Genomic DNA, 20,404 nt, shown 5'->3' on the forward strand with positions numbered 1-20,404 from the left:
TTCAAGTGTTGTTAAACTACTTGAAAATTGATATAAAATTCAACCAGAAGGAAAGTAATGGAAATGAACTCCATGGAAACAAATGCAGCACTCGTAAGTTCATTTTGACCACATGAATTACTTATATACACATGCTTTTATTTTACCTCCATCTTTATCCCATTTATGCATCCTGACCAGCTTCTCCTGTTAAGATGGTAAAAAAACTGATGTGGTATAGTAAAGCATCTGCATGACGGGCTGAAAGTAACAGAGCTCTGTGTAGTAGTGGGTGTTTGAAGACCTGCCTCTTCCTGCCCCTGACGTAGTGTGGACCCCGTTTTTAAATTATAGTGAGTTCATCTTGTGGGGAGAGAGAGCTAGGGGAGGAACGCGGGGAGTCAAAAGTCCCTGAACTGTAGTTTATGTATGCTCCACTTCAGATGGAGAGATCTTGTACATGCAGCTTGACCCCTTAGAGGGGGCATCTAGCCTGCAGATGAAGGGATGGTGCAGGTTCCTTCCAGAGAAGCCACGTCTTTTAAGTAAGGCAGGGCCATTAATATGGAAACCACTGGATGTAGGACTAAAATGCTCAAGACAAGAGTCTTGAGACAAGACAAGATCAGATCAAGGGCCATCTAGGCCACCATCCTGTGGACGCCCCGTGGCCAACCAGCTGCCCATGAGAGACCAGCAGAAGGACATGAGGTCAGCAGCACCTCCTGTCCATGCTCCCCAGCAGCCTCTGTACGTAGTCATGGTGACTCTGACACTGGAGGTACTAGAGAGCCAACAGGACTGACTGGTCTAGTTTGCTCTCCCCTGAGACTTGCTGGGGGCTTGTGTGGGCTGGGTTGCTCGATGTGGTAGCCTTTCTGAAGCTGAACAGGTGTTGATCTCTCCAGGGAGTGGGACACTAGGCGCAGGGTGTGTGTATATTTAAAGCATGCTCAGACCCTGCTGAATTCATCTAATTAGCTTAGCTTCCTCAAATTTAATGACAAGCAAGCACTCTGGAGTTTCTACCCTTCCGAAACTTAGGTGCTCCCGATCTGACCTGGCGGCTGAAGGATCTGAACGTGGCACCACAGTGACCTCCAGCTGCAGAGAAATGGAATTCAGATGCTTAATGGCTCGATCTGGAAGGCTTGATGGAGGGGGTGGGAGCTCTTCTACAAGGCACACTTCACAAGGACCGTTGCATTTTTAAATTGCTTTTATAACATGTTTTCACATTGCTTTTCAGTGGTAAATCTCTAGAAGCAAATATGTGGCACTTGGCTTCCCCCTTTAAAAAAATGCAGATGTGAACCACAAGTATTGCTTACTCTAGTTCTCAATGCTGGATTAAGTTAAAAAAAAAAAGTTGGTGTCCAGAAGGGAAGGGAAAGGGGTGGGGGTGGGTGGGAAGCCCACATCGAAATTTCAGTCTTCTACCTGAAAGAAAGTTTGAAGATCAGAATCTTTAATATCATTTGTTCAGGTTCTTGTGAGAAAGGTTTAGGGCAGAAATACTTGGACAACACTAACTTGATACCTTTTGTAAAATAAAATGCATCAATGAAATTGATGACTAAGTGTGTGTGATTCTTTATAAAGTAAAGCTGGTTTAACAAAAAGTGCTTTTGTCTTCAAAAACTGAGACTTTGATCAGACTGCCTTGCTGGCAACTTTGCTTTTATTTGTCCAAAAACACCTTGGAATTATTAAAAGTCTGTGCTTATGGGTGTAGAGATGGCCACTGTCTCCTGACCTACAAGGAGAATCTTCTAATATGGTTGTGGCATCTCTCCATAGAAGACTCAGACTGAATCAATCCTTCGCTTGTAAGATACCTCTTCTGAATGTATGTGTTTGTGGAAAATACAATATGGGAATCTCTCTGAATCCCTGATTTTTCTGTGGCCTAAATTAGCCATGTTGGTGTTTGACCCATGTTGAAACCCATTCAGCCCCAAGTGCATATAAACCAAGCGGGCAAGGATCCCAAAGGCCTCTGTGGGGCTCCTCTTGCCTACAGTTTGAGTTTAGGAAGGGGAAAAGCAGTGGACAAGCATGAACAGGAGAATGTGGCACTCCACATGTTCTTGGACTACAGTGCCCATCGTGCCTCGCTTGCCTATGTTAGCAAGGCCTGCTGGCAGTAGCAGTCCGACATCTCAGGAGCCCCTTTCTTCCTACCTCAGGACTGAGTGGTAAACAAGGCCATGGCTTTCTCATCCTGTGCTTAGTCACTGTTTTAAAGTAAAGGGAACCCAGCTCGGTTGCCTTCACGAATAGAGCTGAATCCAGATAAGAGCCAATGCAGGTCTGCTTCTGTCCTATTTAGTGTCTTGCGCGTTACTGAGGTGATCTATAAGTCTTCATGGATCCTTTGGGCCTGAACAAATGGTTTTAATTTCCTTTCTTGTAGTGCTTTGCCGAGGTACCACACAGTGCCTGGTCCCTACGGAATAGATGTAATAGGTCAGAGGTCTCCGCCCTTTGATGCCTTTCTAGGGCCTTGGAGAAAAGGGCTTGATGTTAAACGGTATAATAGCTGTATAGCTGTGCACCACGTGCAGTGCTGCTTACTATCCGAACTTGGACTAGGCTGACGCTGCCTTTGAGCTAAATGCCACTGTCCTGCTTCTGGGCCACTTTCCTCTGCCACCCACCCCTTGAGCCTGAGCCTGATGGCAGTTGGGGTACAAACCCTCGCGGGTAGCTGGAATGACCGTTTCCTTCACATACACACAGCCCAGTCGGATTCTACCTGCCCGACGCGTGTGTGGTTAGAGAGGTGTTCTGAGTGTACTTGGATGCACCTGATTGCCGCGTCAATAAATGGTGCAGCAGAAAAGCCTGTGTGTGCCAGCACAGCTGCTTGGTCTGGACGGGGAGGACGGGGGTTGGTGGTAAGGAGGCCCCTCACACGTGGCCAGACAGTGCTTTGCAAGAATATGTGAATTTGCGAATGCATATGTGCAGGCAGGCCCTGGCTTACAAATGAGTTCTGTTCCTGAGAAAAAGGAAATTCGTCTTTAAGCTGAATTTAAGTTGGATCACATACGGTTGGCCCTCCACATTACTGGGGGTTAGAGGCACAGGTCCACCATGAACACGGAAAAACTGCACCGATCTCTAGACCACCCCCTTGCCCAAACTCATGAGCACCTCCTGTTTGCAGCAAGGAATGCCGGAGTGGCAGAATTAGCCTTTGCCTTTAAAGTTGGGTGAAGCCCATGCTATGTGCTCAGCCTGTTTCCCACACCCCCAGAACACCAGAAACACTTCTACTAAGGCCATTGGTTGGCCTAGGCCAGCACTGACTGGAAGTGGCTCTCCTGGGTTTCAGGCAGGATATTTTTCAGCCCAACCTGGAGATGGTATGGATAGAACTTGAAACATTCTGCATGCGGAGCAGGTGCTTTACCAGAGTCACAATCCCTCTCTTGCAGCCGCTTTATTTGGAATTTTGTGGGTGTGCACACATCAAGATGGCACAATCCAGGCCAACGAGCTGTGCCACTGCAAATGTGGCACCAGAAATCATGTGTTGGAAACTACCCTACCCTCTGAACAACCTTGCCAGTGAGAGAAATTTGCAGAGCTTTAATGTTTTGGCCGCATAGTTGGTCAGGTTCCAACAAATCACCGATGAAATTTGACCTGGCACATTCTCCAGAAAAGGACTGTGATTCCTCCGTGGGGCATATTCAAATCTGCTTAAGTTTGTGTTAGTGGTAATGTGTGGGTTGGCTGCAAGGCGATGGACACTCCACATTAATAATTTTCCAGTGGGAACTGTGCGCAAGACTTCAGAGCTTCCATGATACCTGTCCTGAGTGCAATTTCCTCTTTCTTAAAGTGTTCCATCTTTCTCATTCAAAGTGCTTCCATCCATGCTACGCAGAGATGTGAAGGCCTGGAAAAAAAAGCCCAGAAAATTGGGAAAAATACGGGAAGGGGTGTTGGAAACATTTGGGGGGGAAAAGGGTTTCTTTGGCTTTTTCTTCTTCAGACCTTCATATCTCTCTTCCTACCAGAAACTCGTTGAGATGGGCTGACCAGAACCATGTACTCAAGAGGATGTACCAGTGTGGGGCTTTTAAGTCAAGATAAGCTGTGCTCCCAGAATGACAGTGTTTGTAGAACTGAAGGCATGGGGATTGCTCATAAAATTCCAGAGCTGCGAAGGCCTTCAGAACTAACTGCCCCAGATGACAGCAGTCTGCTCTGGCGCGTTGGAACAAGAGTAGATTGAGTGATCTGTGGATCATAGTTGCAGCTTAGTATTGTCAGTACTGGACCGGTTTGCACCTGAGGACAAGCCAGAGTATGGGTAGTTGAATCATGGGTAGTTCTTATGTGCCAACTAGGGGTTCTTTCCACAAAGAACTCAGGAAGAGAACCCATGGCGTGTTCTTGGGTGTAAATTCTGGGTTGTTTGTGGTTAGTTTAACCCATAGTTAACCCATAGTGCAGGGTTAGCATCTAAGATCAACAAATGGTTTACCAACAATAGTTACTATGTGCAGACCAGGACACCAATTGTCAGCATCTCTGCAAGATTTCAGGAAAATGCTTTCCTATCCTAGTTCTACCTGGAGAAGCTGGGAACTGAATCTAGGACCTACTGCATGTAAAGCAAGAGACCTCTGTGCTGTCACCCTCACCCCACTAAAATCCCTGCTGTCCAAAATGACGCATCGGCAAATTCTGTGGCCGAGGCACCACTTTTTCACTCTTCTGAACTGGTGACTGCAGGCCTAGGAAGTGCACTGAATAGGGGCTGAAAGGACCATCATGTAAAGCAGAGCCTCTCAAGGTGGTAGTGTTCATTTTAAAGAGTCAGGTCTGAAGCCCAAGGTAAGGTGGTATTACTGCGCCTTAAAGTAAGTTGTTTTCTGCAGTATGACTATCTAGTTGTCTGGTGGAATGCGGTCAGCAGCCCCTGCTGTTCATTTCAGGGGAATTTGAACACATGTGACAATATGACTATATCATACAATTGTGTAGCCATAGCAAGTGGTGTCCAGAGCTGCCTTTGTCGTGGCATCCAAGTTGTGGAATGCACTCCTAAGAAACTCAACATGTTGGCTTTTTGGAACCAGATTTGTTGTTGTTAGTCGCGAAGTCGTGTCCAACCCATCGCGACCCCACGGACAACATTCCTCCAGGCCTTCCTGTCCTCCACCATCCCCTGGAGTCCACTCAAGCTCACGCCGACTGCTTCAGTGACTCCATCCAGGCATCTCATCCTCTGCCGTCCCCTTCTTCTTTTGCCATCTATTGGCAACCAAATTAAACTCATTGGAACCAGATTAAACTCATTTTATTTCCCCAAGCTTGTAGTGAAACCATCATCCCTGCTCTTTTCTTCATTTCTTCTTGTGTTACTGTTTTATTGGTGGTATCATCTGATATTAATCCTTTTCTTTTTTGTTTTTTTGATTTTATTTTCTGGTCATTGATGTTGATTTTTAGAAACCTCCACGGGCAGCATTGCCAAAGGGAAAGGAAAGATTAGTCTTTTTCAATAAATAAAACAGCTGTTAGTAAAACGCATGCTTGGTTAAGTATTTCTGATTGATGGTAGTTTTCCACCCCCTCTTATAGGAATCTGAAGGATTTAGTGAGAAGCTGCACTTAAGACAAAGAATGAATTTACTGTCTCAGATGTCCGTCACCCCAATAGACTGCTTGTTTCAGGTTTGGATTGCATGAATATTATGCTATTTTGGCAAATTTGCTGAACATTGTTCTTCCTTTCTAAGGAAGCTGAGAATCTTTGTGCCCTGATAAAATTGCTCTTAATATTTCTGCAAATTAACTGCTATTTTAGAGTTGATAAAAGAAGTATCTGTAGCCTTCTCAATGAAACTTTCCTTGGATGTTTCACCTATTGTCATTTGATTTGGAAGGGGTAGATGGTTCTGCTAAATTTTTGACATACTCTATTGGAGCCTCTTTTTTATGGTTGATACCTGGGAGAAAACGTTGGCCTGTTTGAGGATCCGTTTCATAAACACCTCTTTTAAGAAGGACACTTTGGAGTTTACTAGAAAGAGGAAATAGCAGTTGTTTGAAAAAAGGAAGCCACAAGATTGCAATTGAAGAAACTCTCCCAGGACAGTGTGAATTGAGGAATCAGAAGTGGATTGCTAGCTTCCCTGTGGGCTGAGTGCTTCCAAGGCAGCACCAGAAAACTCGTACGTGAGATGGGTCAGTCTTCCTCAGCCTGCTGACCTGGAGGTGTTGTGCCCTACAGTTCCCATCAGCCCTTACCATTGGCCATGTTTGCTAAGGGATGATGAGAGTTGAGACCAAAATAGCTGGAGGGCATCAAGTTGGAACAGGCTGTCCTGGAGTTTGGTCCACGTAGGTATGCTATTAAAGCTCATTTGCGTAGGTGCGTGTTTAATCTTTCATGCACTGAGAGTTGGTTGGAGCTGTGTTTTTATTTTTCCCTGCTGGTGGAGAAAAGCAGCTGATTCACTTTATTAGGATTCCATTAACGTGGATGGTTTCAATGGTATTTTTAGATTGAAAATAAAAGGTTTGTGCTTCCTGTGTTTTCTAAATAAAGAAATATTTCTGAAAGTTGTCTGATATGCGCATACGGCTAAAACCACAGTCTGTTTTTTGTTTTGGAGAGTGTTCTACATTTCGGTCTAGGAGGAAGCTTAATATTTCTTTTTGAAATGCAGTAAGATAAGAACAGCATTGAAGATACATAATTTCAATGACCCATTCTTGAATTATAGGAAATTGTATTAGCTAACAAATAGAATTTTTGAGAGAAACCATCAGGATGATTTGTGTGTGTGTGTAAATATTTCTACTTTACAAAAAAGAATATAATACTGAAAGTTGATAAACATGTTTTTAAAATTATACTGAAACAGTCTAAGGCTGAAATTCTGTATTTACCTGGGCAAAAGTTATGTTGACTCAATGAGACTCCTCTTCTGAGTAAGCATGTATATGGTTGTGCTGGAAGTCAGGTTATGGAGCTTTGTCAACTCATCACTTGCTGAATTGAAATAGCAGACAGATTTCTGCCCAGCAGCTACACCTGCAGTGAGGAGCACACCGGGCCACAAAGCACTGCTCCCTGAAGCATTTGCACCCCAGGCCATGTGCTGCTGAAAGAAGTTTCATGCAAAGACCGTTTCTAAAGCATGGCTAGAGTTGAACTGGGGCTCATGACATGCCCGCACATGGTAGTTGGCAGGAGCTGGGGGTCAGACTAGATGACCGGGAGACCCCTTCTGACTCACCCTGTTTCTATGTTACTCATTTATTCCTATGTGCACATGGGCAGGATAGGCAGAAGGTAACACATTAGCTTTTCTGAAACATCCATTCATATTCGCAAATAGCTGATTCATTGTATTTGAAGGTGTAATCCTAAGGAAAGATCCTGTCATTCCCAGGTGTGGGTTTGGGCTGGCTGGGAAATGCTGCTTGTCGTGGAACTTTTTTCTGTCCCAACTGGCATAGGATCGCCCCTTCGGTCGATTGGGTTAGGGCCTGTGGCAAAGAATGCTTGAGAGCCTCAACCAGTCGCAACCTTCGGAGGCATCCTGCATTTTCAGACACAGACAGGATTATGAAAAGTTACAGAACATCCGCCGTGACTCACGGTGGAAGCACACATTCGTGTGTTGGGTGATAAGTGAATGAGTGCGTGACCGAATGAATGGGGCCAAATCCTTCTTGCCATTCTTCATAATCTGCTGGGTTTTCATTTTCAGAAAAATCTCTGTCTTTTGCACTCCTTTGCAGCATGTTGCGTCAGGCAACCAGGAAGAAGTAGAGCGCTTGTTGAGCCAAGGGGACAGCGATAATGACACTATGCAAAAAATGTGCCACCCGCTCTGCTTTTGCGATAAATGTGAGAAGCTGGTTTCTGGGTGAGGATCCGTCTTTTCAAAGCTCTCCAGAATCTTTTAAAATCTAATTGGGAACGAAGACAGGATAAAGTTGACTCTGTTTGCAGTGGGTTGATTCAGAGATAACACCATGTATATTATTTCAGTAACCTTACAATAGCTTTATAGAGTTGATCAATAATAGTATTACCATATTGCAGATGAAAAGAACTTGAAGCTGAGAAAACAGTTGTGAGTTCAATGTTGAGGTGAGAGTTGGATAGTGACTTCATAGACTTCATAGCCAGCTTGCTAAGGGTGCCCATATGTAGCAATCCTTGATCTTGATGGTGATGATGATGATGGTGTGCATGCGTGTGTAAAGGGCAACTATGCAATATATGTGTCACACTTCTCTTGCTGTAGCTAAAAACTACTTCTTTATTTTAAGGAAGTTGAATGATCCTTCCATCGTTACACCATTTTCTAGAGATGACCAGGGATTCACTCCACTCCATATAGCTGCAATATGTGGTAAGCACTGTGGTCCTTTATTCTTGAAATATTCCAGACATTTTTCAGCTTCCTGCTGCCAACACACACATTTTCCCCTAAACATTGGCCAGTTGCAGAGGATCTTGGGATACGTTTTGAGCATGATCACCAAATAGTAGTGGTCCGCACCTAAACCATGCATGTTTCTCATGATTATGGCTGGGATGCACCCTTTCAAAATCTGTCCCTTCAAAGTCTGAGGCTGAAACCATTCTTGATGAATCTTTCTCAATTTATTTTGTTGAGAATTTCACCAAAACATTGACTTCTCCATTTATCTGATCTGATCTAAGGTAGCTTCCAATGCATTTTTGAACCTCTGCTAAGCTTCCAAGGATCCACAGGGTTTCCTGGAACACATTTAGGAGATATTGGCATATGTATTGGCATATGTCCTTATAGGAATCGGAGTGGATTTGAATGTTGATTCAACTCAAGGCATACAATGTGGAAATAATTTGCTTCACATGCACCATGCGTTTGATTAATCACAGGAACCTTCCTTATCTTGTCAAACCACTGGTCCTTCTAGCCCAGTAATGTCGGCACTGACTGGCAGCAGCCCTCTAGGCACGAGTTTTGCCATCTGAACTGGAGATGTTGCGGGGTTTGCCTGCAAAGCAACTCCTTTGCCACTGAGCTCTGTGGCTTTCCATAAATTTGGCTGTCATTGCCTTTTGGTTTGCCAGGGGACTGGACCTGATAACATTTGGTCTCTTCCCACTTCTTGACTCTGTTATTCTATCCCTCGCAAGCCACTTCCCCAAATCTACCTAAATCTTTTCTGCAGCATCAAATCTTGTACTGCAGCATCTGCCCATAGTATGTAGGTCAATGGCCTATTTGCAGGCAGTGTCCCTATTTGGGGGCAGCTTCCTTCACCCAATATAGGGTCACCCTCATTTAATTTGCATTCATTTCTTACTTGGTCCCCTTCAGAGGTAAGTCTTGTTCTTTTATTTCTGCTGGAAAGCCCCTTACCAAGTCGTGACCTGGCATAATCGGCTGTCAATTGAAGGGCATTCAGCTCCATGCGTAAATACTGTGAAAGCTCTCAAGCGGGGCAAGGAAGGAATTGTGAAGTTCACCTTTTGACTCAGAAAAGAACACTTCCTTTTCTAGCTGCGAGATGCTGACACTTTGATTTATGATGAACATTCCTTTCCCCACAGGCCAAGCCTCGTTAATTGACTTGTTAGTTTCTAAAGGAGCTGTGGTCAACGCCATGGATTACCATGGATCTACTCCACTTCACCTTGCATGCCAGAAGGGATACCAGAATGTCACCGTAAGCATCAAAGTGTTACTGCAAGGTTTTGCATGAGACTTCATCCAAATAGGAATGATCAAGAGAACACTTCTGTACTTTTTAGACTGGTACCTCCTCTGTGTAAAGAATTGTTACTGATTCAGCTAGGCTTCCAGTCCTGCCAGATGTGATCCAATGGCATGCAAGGTCCAAAAACTTCTTTGAAATTGAATCTGGCCCTTAGGCTAAAAGAGGCCCCTCCCCTTGCATTGTCATACGGGTGATGATTAAGATACTGGAGTTCTGCTCCATGATGACTTGGAGTGAGGCCTTTAGTGGCATAGCATCTGCTCCCTGAAGCATTGAGCCTTCTCGGTTTCCCACACCTTCTAAAAATGCACTTGTTTCAGCAAGCTTTCCCAGAAAGGTAATTTTGTCTTCAGCGCACAGTGCTATACAGTATTTTATTACAGTCTTAGATGGCATTGTTTTGTACATTGATAAGGAACTCAGAGATACCAATAAATAAGGAGGCGTATGCATTTTTATGCACCTCTCTTGTCCTCTCTCCTACATTATTTTGGTGATGCATTTCCTCCTTTTTGGTGAGGCGTAAGAGGACTCCCTGGCTGCCCAAGTTGCTGATGTAGGCCCCTCTTGTTTCCTCCCCTGTGCCCTTCCAAGAGTTACGCTGTTGTCAATGCAGTGATTTGAGGCTACAGAGTTGTTCCTGTTGAGCCTTCGAGCGCACAAGAGCTAATGCAGTTTAGCAGTGCAGAGATGGAGCTGCTGGTCAGGAAACCCCCAGTTCAGACCTCATTTCTGCCACCACTAATTAGGTGGCCTCAAGCAACCACTCCCACTGCTTCACCTTTCCCCATTCCAATATTGCAGAATCCTACAAAACGATGCTTCAGTTCCCAAGGAACAAAAAGGAGATCTGCCTTTGTTGGGAGCGCAAAGACCTTGATTCCAAATCAGGTGTCCAGATTTAGGATCTTCTAAGCGTAGATGATTCCAATGTGTGTCTTCATGTGGTTGCGATAGAGTAGGGGAAGCACCATTCAGAAAAAGGAAAAATTGAGATGGTGTCTTATTTGTCCTTTATTACGTGAATGACACAATTTGCATTTGGATCACAACACCACAGTTTCTTTGTGGGGGGCAGGAATTTGAAGAAAAAAGTGCTGTAGGAAAAGATCCAGAAAGGGAAAAAAATGAAACTGAACCATTGTAACTGGTTTACATTAAATGGCCACAGCTATCCTGTATGCTGCTGTTCTTGCTCTGCTTCTCATCTTTTTGTATGCTGTTGTCTTAACTATTTACATTTTTATACTGTATTTTATATTGTATGTTTATGGGGGTTTTTTTGCTATTGGGTGGTATAAAAGAATGTATAAATAAAACTGTGATTTGATCGAACATGTGCTGGCTGGGGTCCAAAGAGCTTTTGTGAGAATGGAAGGCCCTTCTTTATTGTGTGGGTTGGGCGGGGGAGCCCCTGTGCTCCGCCAGTTGTGGGGCGCCTCCGTTCCACATCCCTCAGCATTCCAGAACAGCCTTCCCCAACCCAGCACCCTCCAGATGCGTTGGGCTGCAACTTAGCCAGGCCAGGGATTATGGGGGCTGGAGTCCAGCACCCTGGCGAGGCCCAGGTTGTCGGGGGAGGTTGTTTGGGAAGATCTCCAAACCATGGCTTTTTGAGGAGCTCAAGGGGAGAGCCTTGAGGCACTTCTGTGGGTCCCACCTGGTTTTTACAAACGCTCCAGTCTTTGGCACATGGCCTGTATGCAAACTCACAGGCAGTGTGGGAACAGCAAGGTCATGTGTATTTGCTGAAAGAAGCGTGCCTGGCATTCCCACCCACGATCATTCAGGATACACCGGTGCTCAGCCCTTTGAGGGACAAGTTCTGTGGTCTCGGAGCTACCATGGGAAAAGAGATTATCCCTCTTTCTCCTTATTTTAACATCTTTAACATGGACTTTTCCATGGGATTTTAACCAGTGTGGAAGAACAGGGGGGTGCCTTGTGGGATTAGCCATCCTCTGATTTATTTAAGCCCCAGATCTTGATGTTTGGGATCAGTTTACTTGTGTTTCACTCTGCTCTTGCCTTTTAGAACAATGGCTGTATCACAAGGTGTGTGCAGAGCATTCTGGCTGATGGAGCAACAGTCCTCCCCTGTTTTTCTGGAGGAGGCGATCTGACAGTGACAGATGTCAAACACAAAAAGCCAGGCTGCAGCACTGCTCCACCAGCCACAGTGATATTCAGGAATAAAGAAAGCTTTCATCAGCCTGATGCGGAGCATCAATTTAGCTTGAGGATGCTTTTTTCCGCACTGCAACGCTCCCCTAGAATGCCAAACATTGTGTTTCTTTGTACTGTGTTGTCTAGTGGGTGATATAATATCTGGCCATAACGCTGAATGGGTTTTAAATAGTTCATGACAAGCAGCTTTTACAGGGTCAAAGTGGTAGCAAAAAGCCAAGAAGAAGCATTATTTCTTGGCTGCTCTCAAGCAAGGGGGATGTGCATAAGAGATTCCACTTTGCATGGAACTCAAAGTCACACTGGCAAGACTCCTGTTTTCCCCGCACTTTCTTGTAAATGTGCTGCTTTTCCCTTTCCAGCTGCTCTTGCTGCACTATAAGGCAAGCACCGAAGTACAAGACAACAATGGCAACACCGCACTGCACTTGGCTTGCACGTACGGCCACGAGGATGTAAGTAGCTCTCAGTAACTAATCTGACAAGTACCCGGCATAAGTAGAATATACCAGAGCTACCCCACGAGGGAGACTCTTGCCCTAAGATGCTGAATTTGGAAGGTTTCAGAAAGAGAGCAGACACATTCATGGAGCACAGCATGATTTCTGTCTACTCGTCTGGTTGACACCATGCTGCCCCCGGTGTCAGGCACTGAGCCCCTGGGGCGCCGTTATGCCCGCATCCTCTTTCTGGGTCGGCCAGTGCAAGAACAGAATGCTGGACTAGATGGACCTTCGTGGCTTTTCATGTGTTCTTTTTCCTTTCTCGTGGTTCCGTTTAATTTTGGAAGCAAATCCCTTATCCTTGAGCTCAGGCGGGGGAGCCTGCTCTGGGTGGGCAGGAGCTGAGTTGCCCTCCGTGCCGGGTCCTCCACAGGCCGGGTGGCCATGCTCTGCTGACCAGTGGAGCTCCTTGGTCATCTGCTTCGCATGGAGAAAGGGATTCGGACGGCTTAGTGGCAGCACCAGCTGAGGCCTTGATTGTCAGCAGGCCTGCGCGGCTCAGCTGAGCGGGAATGTCTGACACATCAGGGGAACACCCAGCAGAGAAAGGCTGTTGATGTTTCAATGATAATGCTTGTGCCTTCTGTGTAAAATGTCCCAAGTTCAACCTGTCGCCACTTCCTGGATGGGCTGGAAAAGGTCTCACTCTGACATGCTGGTGAGCCATGGCTGAAATGCGGGTGGGCAAAGGCCGCCCTCCAGATGTTTTGGGCTGCAACGCCCATAAGCTCCAGCCAGTATGGCCAGTGACTGGGGACAATGGGAGTTGTTGGCCAAGACATGGGGGCATCACCTAGCTCGTCTGACGCAGTTCAAAGACAACTTCCATGTCTCTATTTCCATTGCTCTAGTGATGGTGTGAAATTTTCAGAGGATTTTGCTTTTCTTTTGCCCTTCTAGTGTGTCAAGGCTTTAGTCTATTATGATGTGCATTCCTGCAAATTAGACATTGGTAATGAAAAAGGAGACACTCCTCTTCACATAGCCGCCCGCTGGGGCTACCAGGGGATTATCGAAGTGCTGCTGCAGAACGGAGCCAGCCCGGACATTCAGAACCGCATGAGGGAGACTCCTGTGCAATGTGCATTGAATTCCACGGTACTTTTAAGCTCACTGTTCTTTGGAATTTTTAAAAAAGGAATTTGTTCTGCTATTTTAACTGTTGCTTCATTGCAGAGAAGGAATACAGCCAGGACCCCTTAAAACCACAATCTCTTTCCTTTTGATGGAAGGCACGGTTTTAATTCTGAGGCATCTTTGCAATGTGCATTCAGTTTTATGGTCCCCTTTATTTATCAGCTGTTCAGAGGTTTCAAAAAACTTAATTCGCATTTGAATTTTTAACTAGCACTTCATTTGAAAAAGAGGTGTCAGCACCTCTAAAAAATAATGTCATTTTGCTTTTAATGAGGAGAGTTTACAGTCCTGTTTCTGAAGTGCACTACGTAAAAGAGGATTGCTGTAAAGTGGATGCCTTCTCATCTGTATTTGCATATAGATGAGCTGTATCTTTTGGGGGAACATGTTGTCTCCCCATCGTTAAACTGCAACTGCCTGTTCACGAATATTTGATTTTTCTGCAGATTTTATCCTTAATGGAACTGAACTACTTCGCATTTGAAAGGGAACAGAGTGCGCCTCAGGTAACCCACAACCTGCAATAAAACATAAACATAACGTAACATAAAAACTACAAGCAGATCAACCAGTAGTGTGTTAAGGGCGGTGCTCAGAACTGCGCTCTCTCATGCATTCTTTTCCTGGTCCCATCAGTCTCCCGCCAGGTCTCTTCAGGGCTGTGAAGACAACATCAGCCAAATATCCTCCATCTCGACTTTGTCATCAGTGACAGCAGCAAAACAAGAAGAAATCACAGCTAATTATAAAGAGGTAAGCTGATGAAGCGCAGGGTAATTAGCAGAGCAGGAGAAATCCAGCGTGTCGGTGCCTTTCCTGCCTCTCTGTCTCTTCTAATAGTAGAACATGGCTTCCCCATTTGGGAGGGGCTGGCAGGAGATCCAGAATTGCCAGTGGACCCATTCCACGGGTCCGTTCAGGCTGCAGATGTGTGAGGGTTGCCAGCTCTTCCTTCCCTTTCTCCCTTAAAGGGAGATCTGACTTTCCAAAGCCTCCTCCGTGAGGCTGTGGAAAGGTCCATCGCTGGTGTTCCTGTGATGTCCACTGGGCGAAAAGGGGGTATTCCAGGAGACGCTGTGGATCCACAGAAAACAGAGCTCTCTCGCTCTCCCAGCATGTACATAGAATGGGGCTGGGAGCACAAGGCCTTCTCCTGGAACTGGGGTAGCTGGTTTGGCTCCCATTACCAGAAATGGGAGGGAAATTGTTAAAAGCAGGGAAAGATTTGCAGCAGAAATCCACTGTCATTTGCCAAAGCGAAAGACACAAGCCTGGCAGCACTTTGGGAAGGGCGGTTCCTCCTCGCCAGTTCTCTTCTGCCCTTTAGGAGCTTGCTTTCTGTGTTGCAGGATGTGGTATTGGCAGCTGCCGCTTGCTCTGATGTCTCAAAGGCAGTGGGCCAAATTCGTGGAGAAGGGCATGTCTGCCAGGGACCAGGCACCTGGCTTTATGGCATAAAGACCTTACGTTGTGCTCACAGATGATCGATTATTGTACCATATGTGACAACAGTAAAAAAAGCATTGTTCATATCAAGATTATAATATTGTAATTACTTTCCATGCAAACCTGCTGAGATCCACCAATTTGTAAACACTTTATTTTAGGTCATTTTTTTTCTTTTAGTACAGTGCATGTGGGCTAAACATAAAGAAAACCATCAAATGCAATCCAAACGGGTTAGAATGTGCTGAGTCCAGAACTCCAATACTTGCAAGTCAAAATTATTTTCTCTTAGTAGCAAAACTTTATGAGATGGAGAGGCTTGCATCCGGGATGTTTAATTGAATAAAATAACAATTGAGTAGTTTGTTCTATAAAAAGGTTTCAGCTTTTGCCTGACAATTAACTCCTTTCAAATGGTGGGTAAGGCTGTCCATGAATATATGATCCCAAAACTTGAGAAAAAGTCTACCAAACTTTTCCACTGCCTTGCAGTTAGTGCTCTAAAATAAAAGCTTTCTGCAGGGTAGATTGTAAATTCTTTTGGATATATACCCAGAATTGCTAGTACTGGAATTTTGGTCCTTTTGTTTGAGGATTTTGGCCCAAAATGCCTGCATGAGAGAACATGAGCATCAAATGCGGAGAAGTTGACCAGTTCTCTGGCACCTTCTCCGACAGTTCTTAGAAGCTGTTTGGAAGAGCCTTGGTGCCATGATTAAGCATCACCAAGACAATACTTTGAAAGTTAATTATCTTGGCCTTCATGTAGCCAGAAATAAAACACTTGTCCCAAAGGGAGTTGTCCCCAAATCTACCTCCCAACTGGCTTTTAATTCTTCAAATGACTCACAAAATAATCCATTCAGCAGTTTGTAGTTTAGATGCCATGTACTTCACCTCTAGAGAGCGAAAATTCAAAAAACATTCAGAATTAGTGGGTGGGTGTTACCTCTGGCAATGCATAAGGACTAGGTACAAGATGGCATATTTTCATCTACCAGAATTTTTTTTTAAACCCACTCACCTCATTTCTTAGTGGCTGTGCCAAACAGTGCCACAAAGAGAGAGAGAGAGAGAGAGAGAGAGAGAGAGAGAGAGAGAGAGAGAGAGAAATAAGAGCCACCAGTCCTGATGGCTATGCACAAACTCCAGCTTCTGAGGCACTGTGGGGAAGCGGAAGAGCATGTGCGTCCCTTGCAGAAGGCCCTGGGTTCAGTTTTAGCATCTCCAAGTAGTGAAGATGGTACCTTTCCCCAGCACAGCACCCTCCAGATGTTTTGAACAATAACGTCCCTCAGCACCACTCAGGGTTCACCTGCATTATAGTTCAAAACATCAGGATGACACCAGGTTTAAGGAAGTTGGGTTAGACTGTTAGGCTAGTCTGGGCACTAATCCATGGCCTCTCTTGACCCTGCCCCATGTTAAGGGATAGAATGCGATGGGAAAGGCCCATCTTCCCCAGGACCTCAGAGAACAGCAGCTGCCAGTCCAAGTAGGCAGACCTGGGCAATAGGACCACAAATGTTGATGCTCCATCCCTGCTGTTGCTGTTTGATCTGCTTCGGATCACAACAGCTTGTCTTCACGTGGATCCCACCTAGCCAAGCACTGCTGTTTTATAAGTAAGAACGCACACCCAACAAGGGATTAGGCATCCCTTCTTTTATGTTTCCTTAAAGGGACAAACTTATCCCTCTTCAGAGGCTGAGTCTGCAGTTCAAGTCAGGGAAAAAAGATTACCAGCGGCTTAGATTTCTCAGCTTCTGCAGCTGTTGGCGCTGGTCCTTTAATCCAGTCTTACTTTACTGCCATTTGCTATCACTTGTCGGAGCTTTTTACTTCTTTTGAGTAAAAAAATAGCATGTTGGAAGTTGCCTCACTTGTTAGGCTTGCTAACACTTGTGCAACCACACGTGCAGAGACAAATAAAGAGACAAATCATGTTCGATCCTGTATTTCAAGGGAAGAATTGCCCCTAAATGTAAATATCAGTGTATTTTTCTGCAGGAAAACTACTTTCCGTGAGGATGACTTCCACTCACTACTCCTAGTCCTTTACTTGGAGTCCCACTTTTCTCACTGGGTAGATCTGCTTCAGAACAATTGTGTAGTGAAGTGCTTTCTAGAACTGTGCTAAAGGGTCCCCAAAGTATACATTGGAAAGAGGCACTAGCTTTTCTCAGAATCCTGTTCTTTATACAATAAGCCAGTGCAGTGAAACATCCTTTCCTTTCTGGCTTTATTTCACAGGTGGACAAACTTTTACGAGCAGTTGCAGATGGAGACACTGAAATGGTAAGATCTGAGCCCCATGTCACCATGTTGAAGCTTTGTGGATGGTGCTTATCGTTACATGTACTGAGGGCCCTGCAGGGTAGAGATTTCCACCAATATGCAATTTAGAAGAGAACATGCAGCTATTAAAAGTGGTCAAGTAAAGAGATGTGTTTACATCATGGGAGCATCTGGGATTGTGCTTCTATTTATTTTTATTTAATTTCTATACTTGCCTGGGCTCCAAGATCACTGCAGATGGGGACTGCAGCCAAGAAATTAAAAGATGCTTGCTCCTGGGGAGGAAAGCTATGGCAAATCTAGACAGCATACTAAAATGCAGAGACATCACCCTGCCAACAAAAGTGCGTATAGTCAAGGCTATGGTTTTCCCAGTTGCAATGCATGGCTGTGAAAGTTGGACCATAAGGAAGGCTGAGCGCCGAAGAACTGAGGCCTTTGAATTGTGGTGCTGGAAGAGACTCCTGCGAGTCCCTTGGACCGCAAGGCGATCAAACTGGTCAGTCCTAGAGGAGATCAACCCTGACTGCTCTTTAGAAGGCCAGATACTGAAGATGAATCTCAAATACTTTGGCCACCTAATGAGAAGGAAGGACTCCCTGGAGAAGAGCCTAATGCTGGGAACAATAGATGGCAAAAGAAGAAGGGGATGGCAGAGAATGAGGTGGCTTAGATGGAGTCACTGAAGCAGTTGGCGTGAGCTTAGGTGGACTCCAGGGGATGGTGGAGGACAGGAAGGCCTGGAGGAATGTTGTCCATGGGGTTGTGATGGGTTGGACACGACTTCGCGACTAACAACAACAACAAATTTCTATACCGCCCCACAGCTGAAGCCCCCTGGGCGGTTTACACGCTCCCATCTTCTCTGGGCCCAGCCCATCTCCCTGCCTCCCCTGCTTGGTGAGTTCAGCAGTGGGGGCAGCCAAAGGGCAGCTGCTGAGCTGGGCAATGCGTGGCCCCGTAAGCAGGTGAGCAACTGCCTCATGCCTCAGAGAAGCAGTAGGAGGGACTCGCAGCCCCGTGGGCCTGGCAGCGCTGATGTCACCCCATCCCCAAGGAGCGCCGGAGGTCCTGCAAGCGCGCGGGAACTCCTGGTGGGATTCTGCCACTTGTGCTCTCTGAGGCAGTGTAGCCGTCCCCAGACTGGTGTGGCGCTACATTCCCCCTCACTCTGCCCAGGCTTGGCAGATGATCAAAAGCCCCCACGCTTTGTCTTTTTAGTCCTCCTCTTTCATCCGCTCCCAAATTATGGTGGTTTTGTTGTAGGGGTGTAGCAGCTGTGTTGTTGCTGCTATTCTGCTTACTGCCTCTCGCTGTCCTGAATGACAGCCCATGGTTTGAGCAGTTCTGATTCTGTAATTTATGATGTGTGCTGTTTATTATGCACAATTTATTCTGCATTCAGCAGTGAGTGTAAGTGAGGAGGACTTACACCCCCTTGCGTACTAACAGCCGTACTCACCCATGTGTTGTTTTCCAAAATTTTACCAGGCCTGTGCACTTTGAAATATCCCTTCACAGCCCCAAGAACTGAAAGCATGCCTTTAAAATGAGAAGGAGCTGAGAAGTTGAGGAGGTGGAATTTTCCATCACTTCGACATTCTGTGCTTTCTGTGTGTCCCTCTGGATTTTCTGTGTAGTCACATCACTGCTTGTACCCAGAAAAATCGGTGGTGGAAGAGTCCAGAGGCTGGGGAATTGGTGCCGGCTGCTTCTGCAGTGCTTCTTTGGTTGGTTACGTGGGGTTGCAGCTCAGTGGCAGAGGCACATTGGTGCAAAAGGTTCCGGATGCGGTCTTTCGCATCTCTGGCTAAGTGAACCGCAAGGAGGTGGGGGCAGGTGCCTTAGACCTTGAAGTGCTGCTTCTGGTCAGGGTAGAGAATAGCCTAGCTAGGTGGGCAAATGCTTCAGAAGATTGGCATCTGACGTGCGTCAGCTAGGGTTAGACAGAAACATCTCCATTCCAGCGCACACAATAGTTTATCCCAAAAGAGTGCAACTGAGCAGAGCCATCTTCCTGCGTGATTGTTTTCCTGGATCAGCTGGAGGTGGTCAGATTACAGTGAGTGTGGGACACTGAACACATGCACCTATTTTAAAAGGCATTTGACCAAAATCCTCTGTTAAGCCATTGTCAGTGGAAACAGGTGTGTTTGAGACGGCATGTTTAAACCTTGGGAAGGTATCCGTTCAGAAGTCAGGGATTGGAAGGCTCTGCCCACTGTCCTTTGAGGGAGAGGACGAATCATGCTCCCATCCTTTCACCCCGTCAGTGGAGAATGGGTTGTCCAGGCTGATTCCCGTGGCAGAGAGATGGTGGGCAAGAGAGGATAGAGAGGCAGAAGCCTACCTGCTACCAGAGCAGGCCGTGACTGGGTTCAGACGACACATCGAGTCAGAATATGGGTTGAGTGTGGATTGTTGTTGAGCCACGGCATCGTTAAGGCGAGACCCCTTCTTAGACCCTGGTCCTTGCTTGTGTGTCGTCAAGATGGGTCCTCAGAAAAAGGTGCAAAGGAAGGGAAGCCAAATGTTCAAGGGGCTGGTGTAATTCTGTATCAGGGAAGGGGAAATGTTTAGCTCAGAGAAAAAGGTGTGACAAAAGACACACGATAGAGATACATAAAACTGTGCATAGAACATAGACAGTTGCTTCATACGGAATCAGATCATTGGTCTGTCTAGCCCAGTATTCTTGGCACTGACTGGCAGCATCTTTTCAGGGTATGCTGTGGATAAAACCTGTGACTCTCTTCACTCAAATAACACTGAACTACTGTGCCTTCTCCTCAAGCATTTCCCCTGTACTGTAGGGGTTATGCAGTGGAGTTGAACAATGGAAGAATTAGGACAGATAAAAAGACTTCTTCATGCAATGCACGGTTAAACTATGGATGTTACTGCTTGGCTCAAAAAAGGATTAAACACATTCATGGAGGATATAGCTATTCTTGGTTGCTAGTTGTCGTCGTTGCCTGCTGCCCAGATGTTTTTCTTGTGCGCTTCTGTAAGGTATCTGGTGGCTACAGGAAGTAACATGAAGCTAGACTAGCACAACTTTGGCCTCATCTGACAAGGGGTACCTTGTTATGAGGTCA

The 20,404-nt window shown here is 45.7% G+C and overlaps 1 protein-coding gene across 1 annotated transcript in view; it reads left to right on the forward strand.

The window, feature by feature from the left end:
* ANKRD27 (ankyrin repeat domain 27) overlaps positions 1–20,404 on the forward strand; it is a 46,399-nt gene that overhangs the window by 13,141 nt on the left and 12,854 nt on the right. The window contains 9 exon segments of the mRNA XM_044427577.1: positions 5,584–5,676; positions 7,756–7,883; positions 8,293–8,375; positions 9,569–9,684; positions 12,285–12,377; positions 13,326–13,523; positions 14,009–14,068; positions 14,199–14,315; positions 17,262–17,306. Of these exon segments, the coding sequence (XP_044283512.1) occupies positions 5,584–5,676; positions 7,756–7,883; positions 8,293–8,375; positions 9,569–9,684; positions 12,285–12,377; positions 13,326–13,523; positions 14,009–14,068; positions 14,199–14,315; positions 17,262–17,306 (933 nt within the window).

The sequence above is a fragment of the Varanus komodoensis genome, unplaced genomic scaffold (assembly GCF_004798865.1).
Source record: "Varanus komodoensis strain SLA01 unplaced genomic scaffold, ASM479886v1 scaffold19, whole genome shotgun sequence".
In the NCBI taxonomy this organism is placed as follows: Eukaryota; Metazoa; Chordata; class Lepidosauria; order Squamata; family Varanidae; genus Varanus; species Varanus komodoensis.